The sequence below is a fragment of the Setaria viridis genome, chromosome 9 (genome assembly GCF_005286985.2).
Source record: "Setaria viridis chromosome 9, Setaria_viridis_v4.0, whole genome shotgun sequence".
NCBI lineage: Eukaryota > Viridiplantae > Streptophyta > Magnoliopsida > Poales > Poaceae > Setaria > Setaria viridis.
Genome location: NC_048271.2, coordinates 34686315 through 34694419, shown reverse-complemented (window position 1 = coordinate 34694419; position 8105 = coordinate 34686315). Strand labels below are relative to the sequence as shown.

The following is an 8105-nucleotide window of genomic DNA, read 5'->3' as shown; positions in this document are numbered from 1 at the left end:
CAAGGGAAAATAATAAAACATCTCCAAAATTTCAGGAAAAAATTCCTGCAAAGAGCTTATGGAACAAGATTTGGAAGCTTCAAATAAAAGATTCATTGAGGCATTTCAATTGAAATTTGTTTCCTAAGCTTGTTTGTTTCACGACATCTAGTTACTATGTTGGGATTCCCATGTCCCAAAATATCTCCATACTATTTTTCTAAATTTTTGGAGGTGTTTGAATATTTCCCCGCGTCATTTTTTACTTTATTTAAATTAAAAAAATGCTGCCATGTCAACCCTAAACCACACTGGGACAAAATTAGGTAGAAATTGAAAGTTAAGCACGCAAACTAAATGGTATTGAAGTTAAAAGGTCAAAATTAGACAAACTGGAGAGTCGAGGAGAGAAATATGACCTTGTTCTTTTACATTTGGAAAACTGAAGTATTTTTTTATAGGTGGAAAACTGAAGTTAGCACCCAAACTAAACGGTATTGAAGTTAAAAAGGTCAAAATTAGACAAACTGGAGAGTCGAGTCGAGGAGCGAAATATGAACTTGTTCCTTTTACATTTGGAAAACTGAATTTTTTTTGAGAGGTGGAAAACTGAAATTAGTAATGCGATTGATGTACTACGAAGTTTTCAGAACAACATTGCAAAGGCCACTGTTTTTATCGACCAATTGTTTTGATTGTACAACCTTTATGTCCATTATTTATCAAAAGAAAAAACACTATGCCCACTGGTTCCTGAAAGAGCAGATCTAGACATAAACTTGCATTGGGTGAGTCGGGATCTGGTGAAAAGTTCGAACTTCAAACGGTTGCATGATTGCCATTATTCTAACTGACCTGCTTTGGTTCAAAACCAGAGGGAATATGAGCACTACTGCATGGTTATGAACTTGTGATTGATCCGTTGGCTGCAGATGCAAAATCAAGGATGAACGGAAGGTTCTTACATAGAAAGTTAGAATCACAGAAAACAAGGAACGAAAATGGAAGGTTTGAGTATTTCCCTGTAATACCCTGTGTTTGGAATGATCTAATAAGCAATCTTGGACAACTAATGGAGATTATGAACATGTGATGAGATCATTTGGGACTTGGTCAACTTGATTTGAAAATGGTCAAACTAAGGGCAAATTTCAAAAATTCAAAATCAAATATGAAAAAAGGCCAGATATCAGGAATGAGGATTTGAATGTGCTTGACATGATGGAATCAAGCTAGGGCAAAATTTTGGATCATAAGCCACTCAAAAAGATAATATGATGATAAAAAACCGATAGCAATCTTAGGAGTTGGTAATGTGATGAAGATCCATAATACTAAATCTCATACCCAAAAATAAGTTCTTGTGTGTAACTAAAAAATAATGATCCAATATACTCTTCAATCATATAATCAAACATACCAGACTCCTGTATGTAGTTTTTACATTTACATATATGCAGATGCAACATAGGAGCATGCTCTTCAATGATTAGCGCGCCAGTCACTGGGCGAGGTACAAACTACTAGATCACTAAATTGCATCCCTCTGTCCTATTCCTTCTTATACAAACTCAAACGGGATGTCAACTGCATCTATTCCAGAACTTGCATCTTTTGAACTCAAACAAATGCTCCATAAGCTTCAGAAGGTAAGGCCTATCACCATTCCCCCACCAACTAACCAGGGCACTTCAAGTGCCTACTGAACTTTCTTTGATTTTGGAACAGAGGACGCCAACTCTTTACTTGATGATCTGATGATGAAAAGGACGGTCTCCACCAGCATGCCACCGACTACTCCTAAGATACCTCCAGCAGCATTCTGAAAAACCATAGCAAGGTTCACTGTGTGAGGTATGATCCTAGCACAGGATAAGGCAGACACATTTGCAGCTCCAGATGAATTTGGCCTTTCCAATCCAATGTACAAGGCAACCTCCCCAGTCAATTGAGTTGTGGTAAGTAAGAAATACAAATCTTTCATCCAAATAACAGTGAGAAATACAAATCCATAACCACATTTTCCACAGCCCTACAGTCTACAGATAGCATCAGGGTTCACAAAACAAGAGGCACACTGTAGGATTATGACTTGGTACCAGATACAGTGTTCTTATGGACTTACCAGTACAGGGCTATTGTTGAACAGAGCTTTGAACATGGCAAATCCAACCAAATAACCTGTAAACATTATAACAACAACATGCAGACCTGAAAAAAGAAGAGATGTTACATCAAACATTGAAAACCATACAAAAATTTCCTAGCCGAAGCTCAAAGTAGACTGTACGGCATACTACAAGGACAAGCGCACTGATTGAAAAAAATATATTGACAATGAATTTGCACACAGAAACAATAAGTTTGGCTCAATTTTAGGGCATACGAATTTATCATTCATGATGCACTGGGTTGCTATAGCCAAACAAAGGAACAATTAAATATCATTGTGCTTCAAAATATTGTAAGTAGAACAAAATTGTTACTTTTAGTGAAAAGTGGTTGATGCCTATGGCTCTATCAAGACTAATTCTAGAAATGCAAAGCAAACTATGATTTTTAGGTGAAATAACTAATTTGAAGTGGCCAACTATATCCATCAGTATGGGTTTGCATAGTAGACTAGTAGTACATTTTAATCAAGAACGCATTTGTATGATTTCACTACAATTGACATGCATAGTTGTTCTCAGATGATGTAGGCTTTTGTTTACCACTAGTGTATTAATTTTTCTTGAAAACTTGATTACAAGTTTCACCTGCACTTGTTTAAACTTTAAATGTCCATTTTTCCACAATGGCCATACCGGGATACCATTAGTGAGATAAAGGAATGACAGTTCCCACAATGACCAACGATAAACAGAAAATAAAAGAACATTGGGTTAACAAACTACAGCAGTTCAGCCTTAGCTAATTGCATTATAGATAACCAAATGTTCATGTGAAAATAGGACAGTTGGCAGGTACCGAATCCGATCTGATCCTTGTAGGATGAGAAGGGCTCGGGGCTGTCGTCCCTGCTGGGCGGCGCGACGTCCCTGACGAGCTCGGCGTACTCCTTCCTCTCCTGCATCTCCCGGAGCTTCTCCAGCCTAGCCTTGAGCTCATCGCTCTGCAACCCAAACGCGTGGCAAACCTAGCCGAATCAGAACCAGAAATCATCATGAAGGATTGAGAGACCGAGAGAGGACCTTCTCGCGAGGCTTGGGGCTGGGAAGAACGAATTCGGCGCCGCGGAGGAGGCTTCGGAGGGGCGGGCGGGCGTCTGGCGAGGCGGCGCACCAGATGGCGCGGAGGGAGCGGTAGGGGACGTCGGGCTCCGAGGAGAGCGCGGACGCGAGCTCCCGGAGGTCGGCGTCGAGGTCTCCCGAGGCGGCGGTGGAGGAGAGGAAGGAGCGGACGGGATCGGTTGCGGCGACGGCGAGGCCCGGCGCGGCGGTGGTCGTCGCCATGGCTGTGCAGGCTGCAGCTGTGAGAGCTGCTTGGCTTGTTGGTCTGGGCTTGCGTTGCAGCTCAATTTTAGTTGCTGTCATCTCCACAAAGAGTTAGTAGTTGGGCCTGGGCCGGACGGAGTTTAAATCTCTTGTCGGCCCGTTTAGGGCGTTCGGTTGGTCCGGGATCGTTGCGGACTTGCGGTAATCCCAAGACAATCTTTTTTTTCCGAATCAATACAAGCTTTTTATAAAATGATTATTAAGCTCATGCAAAGCAGGCAGACTGGCGCGCGCAGCATCTAGAAGCATTATGTAGCTGAGGAGAGGATGCAGTTGAAGTAGCTGATGAAGGGAGAGAAGAGAGCAAGGAAAGCATGGGACACTAGCTCATTGCAACCAACTATAGTGAGTGAATAGTGATGGAGTAGGCAGGCAGCTGGGAGAAAAGCGAGGAGGTGGATGTCGGTTTGACTATTGCTTTCCAACATTTATGGCCTGATGAGCTAGCAGGCAGCTTGGCAACGGACAACAGCATAACATGCATACAGGAGGAGCCTCTGGGTGGATCATCTCTATCCGATGTCATCTCCTGTATCTTGTTGATCACCGGCCAGTGGACAACCAACCAGCCGGTGCACAGTGAGTTCGTCGTGAACTCGTGATAAACATAAGAGGTGGATGGTGGATGGAGACCAACATAAGAGGTGGTAAAACATAAGGTTTATCAACATAAGAGGTGGATGGATCTAGACTTGTCATGATAAAACAATGTGAACTCCCATCGTGAGAGGCTATGCGGAAAAGTGAACCACGACAAGTCTAGATCCATGTTGGTCTCCTCTACTGTGTGCCAGTAGCACCGGGATTGATGGTGGAGGTATAAACATTCTGCTCGGTTGTGCTACTTGCAGCTGCAGCTGCAGCCAACCACAAGTAGCACAACGGAGCATGCTGATTGTTGATGATTGGCGCCTTCTCTGAATCTATCATTTTAATATTCTCCTCAATGGCTTCACTCCTGTGGCAACCACCTTGATGTGACCAGAGAGAGATGCCCGAGTGTGGTATCCACCTCCGACATTTGGATAGAGGGGCAAATAGGTGATGGTAGCGGAATCAAGGGTAAGGAGCGCGCAAATGGTAAGGAGCCACAGAGTGATGGGGTGTGGAATTACCTATTGTGGATGTGTGGTGGAGGCGACGTCCAACGTGTGAGTTGGGGTAGCGTGTTTCTCATGGTTACTGCTCGCTCCCACTACTACAAAAACGATTTGTAGGAGTGTTTTATTTTTTTCTAGGAGCGGGTGAAATTACCACCCGCACTTACAAAAGAAGCAGGATTATTGTAGCAACTGACCCATCCCTGAAAAAGCATTTGCAGGAGTGGATCACGGGACGACCCGCCCATAGAAATAGGGGCTATTTCCAGAGGCAGGCGATGGGGTGACCCTAGAAACCACCATTTTCAGAGATGGGTCACCCCATCACCTGTCTCTCAAAATGGGAACCATTTAGGAGCGGGTGATGGCATCACCTGCTCCCGAAAATGATTCCTAAGGGTGGGTGATGACATGGCCCGCCCCTAGAAATGGTTTCGTGGAAATAAATTCATAACTTTTTCATATGACCTCGAATAAAGACAAATTTTATATCAAAATTGTATAGCTCGATGAAGCCTAAAACTTTGTAGTTGAAAACTTTTTTGATTTGAGATTGTTTATGACTCCAACATGTCATTCTAAGTTCTCTAGCTTTGAAATTTAAAACTTTTGAAGTTTCAAATGACTTCGGCTATACATAAGCTCTACATCAAACTTGTAGAGCTCGATGAGATCTAAAATTTTTAAGTTGACAAGTTTTTAATTTAAGATTATTTAGTAATTCAAAATATCATTATAAGTTCTCTAGTTTTGAAATCTAAAATTTTTGAATTTTCAAATGACTTCGGCTATAGAGAAGATCTACATCAAAATTGTAGAGCTCTATATGAAAGTTGTAGCACTCAATAAGGTCTAAATGGATATGAGTATATATAAATAAATGAGTATATGCGTGAGTATATGTTAATGTATAAGTATATGTGTGAGTACATGTGAATGAGTTTGATAGATGTATTTTTTGAATATAAATTTTTTTATGTCATCTCGGATGAATACAAACTTTATATCAAAATTGTAGAGCTCGACGAAACATAAAACCTTGTAGTTGACAACTTCTTCATTTGACATCGTTTAATAATTCAAAAGGTCATTCTAAGCTCTCTAATTTTAAAATCTTGAATTTTAAAATTTTTCAAATGACCTCGGATGCATACAAGATCTATATCAAAGTGGTAGTGCTTAACGAGATCTAAAATTTTGTAGTTTACAAGTTTTTCATTTGAGATCATTTAGTGTTCACAAATATACATTTGATGTTAAAGATGAGAAGGATTAATTTTAAAGAATACAAACTTTTGTATACGATCTCGGATGAATACAAACTTTATATCAAAATTGTAAAACTTTGTAGTTGACAACTTTTTTTTATTAAAATCGTTAGTGGTCCAAAAATATGTTATAAATTCACAAAGAAACACATCTCCAGCCACATCATCAATCCACAACTTCCAAACTAAGCATTTCTATTAGCTCACACCTTCCCTCTCAACCTTATCTCCTCCCGGTCCCACTGCCACCATCGTCTGCTCCACCCCCTCCCCCCTCTCTCGTGTTGCAACCGAGGCACGGCGGCGGCGGCCCGGTCTCCCCGACCTCCCCGGTCAGAGGCGGCGCACGGCGCACGGGGCTGGGGGTGGCCTCCATGGCCGGAGGCGACGCATGGCTCCTCGGTGGGGGTGCGGCTAATCGGCGGCATGTGGCTCCCTGGCTGGCTGGCGGGGGCGCGGGGCCAGGGCACGGCTGGGCGGCCTCCAGCGAACGCGGCGGCGGTGCGTGGCTCCACCTGGGGGCTGCTGGCAACTCTTTTTTTATTTTTTTAATCGATTACGTGGGACGGGTGATGGGATGATCCACCCCCTGCAAATGGCATTTCCAGGGGCGGGCCACCTATCACCTGCCCCTGGAAATGGTTTGCTGTTACCCACTCCTGCAAATAGCTATTTGTAGCTGTGAAAGTTAGGAGCGGGTAGCGCGCCTACACCTGAAAATGCTGTTTCAACCGCCTCTGAAAACCGTTTTTGTCGCAGTGCGTTCTGAAAAGTTCTTTGTAGGACGGAAGAATACGTCACGTGGTGAACCAATCATTGAGTGCAAGTAGAACGAATTACCATTGATATATTAACATACAGATAGGTCGTAGCTAGCTGACGTGGACGTGTCATGCGACCTCCCTAACGCTCGTCTGTACGTCGTCGTGCATGCACTCAAACAACAGCTGGGGTTGTGGCATCAAATTGAATGGCAGGGACTGGTGAACTGCAGATCCTAGCTGCGCCGTGAGCGTGAGGACTGCATGATTTGACTTGGTGGTCTACTGACTACTGGTGTGCGTGCTACTGTGTATAAACACGTATGGTATATCCCGATCGTGTATGGGCAGTGGGCGGCCGGGCGGCCGGCCAGCGAGGTGGGCATTTAAAAGGTCGACGGCGACGCGGTCACTCCATACGTACGCGCTCAACCACTGGCAAGCTACAGCTATCTGGCGGCTGGCCCACCGATCGACCTCACCGCGGCAGTCCGGCCGGACGGACGGTGGCCCTGCGGCCTGGCCTGGCCTGGCCTCGCCGTGCACAAAGGGGGTGTTTGGGAGGAGGGTGCTAAACTTTAGCCCTGTCACATCGGATGTTCGGATACTAGTTAGGAGGATTAAATATAAGCTAATTACAAAACTAATTGCAGAATCCTTAGGCTAAATCGCGAGACGAATCTATTAAGCATAATTAATCCATCATTAGTGAATGGTTACTGTAGCACCACATTGTCAAATCATGGACTAATTAGGCTTAATAGATTCGTCTCACGATTTAGCCTAGGGGTTGTGTAATTAGTTTTGTAATTAGTCTAAGTTTAATACTCCTAATTAGTGTCCAAACATTCGATGTGACGGGGGCTAAAATTTAGCCCCCTTCTCCCAAACACCCCCAAAGCCCCGCTACTGGATACCAAATAAGTATTATTAATTTTTTTATTAAATATATTTTCATAGTATATCTATTACCTTATATTTTTGTGATCCTCTCTATAATTTTGATCAAATATAAATGATTTGACTCTCAAAAAAATGGGAATGACCTGTAATTTGGAACGGAAGGAGTAGTTGTTTGCTTGCTTTCTAGGCAACTTACAAACACGGTTCAATGTATACTCACCATTTTCACGAGGTTTACGTGGACAATAGAGTTAGATTGTATTTGCAAAAAGAGAGTTAAATTGTTGGATAACATCTTCCAGTCACCTAAGTTCTTAAATTAAATCTTTGCAAATTTTTTTTTAAATTGTACTAAAGTATACGCCATATGCATTCTATTAGTTAATTAACGGATAAGTTAAACAAGATTCGGCTGTTTTGATCCTTCTTGTGAGCATTCGAATTTTGGCCCTTGCGGGCATTAGAATTTTGGTGTTGACGTTGCGTTACGTGATTCACCTTTAGGTATAACTGTAAGGAACCATCCCAATTATCTCAACTAAATCGAGTTATCATCCATTGATCGATCCGATTTAATCGAAATAATCCCGATAGTCC

The 8105-nt window shown here is 42.6% G+C and overlaps 1 protein-coding gene across 1 annotated transcript; it reads right to left on the bottom strand.

Annotated features, from left to right (window-relative positions):
- Nucleotides 1-1351: 1351 nt before the first annotated feature.
- LOC117835388 (uncharacterized) lies at nucleotides 1352-3496 on the bottom strand. The gene is made up of 4 exons (XM_034714750.2): nucleotides 3174-3496; nucleotides 2950-3094; nucleotides 2105-2190; nucleotides 1352-1801 (listed from the first exon to the last, which is right to left on the bottom strand). Exons 1-4 carry the CDS (start codon nucleotides 3432-3434, stop codon nucleotides 1679-1681), a joined length of 615 nt encoding a protein of 204 aa, XP_034570641.1. The 5' UTR covers nucleotides 3435-3496; the 3' UTR covers nucleotides 1352-1678.
- Between the last annotated feature and the right edge of the window lie 4609 nt (nucleotides 3497-8105).

Excerpts from the sequence above, each read along its gene's own strand:
- LOC117835388 (XM_034714750.2), bottom strand. The coding sequence starts at position 3,434 with ATGGCGACGACCACCGCCGCGCCGGGCCTCGCCGTCGCCGCAACCGAT. Across the intron at positions 3,095-3,173 it reads GCCCCAAGCCTCGCGAGAAG|AGCGATGAGCTCAAGGCTAG; the intron begins GTCCTCTCTCGG and ends TTTGGGTTGCAG. Across the intron at positions 2,191-2,949 it reads CAAGGATCAGATCGGATTCG|GTCTGCATGTTGTTGTTATA; the intron begins GTACCTGCCAAC and ends TTCTTTTTTCAG.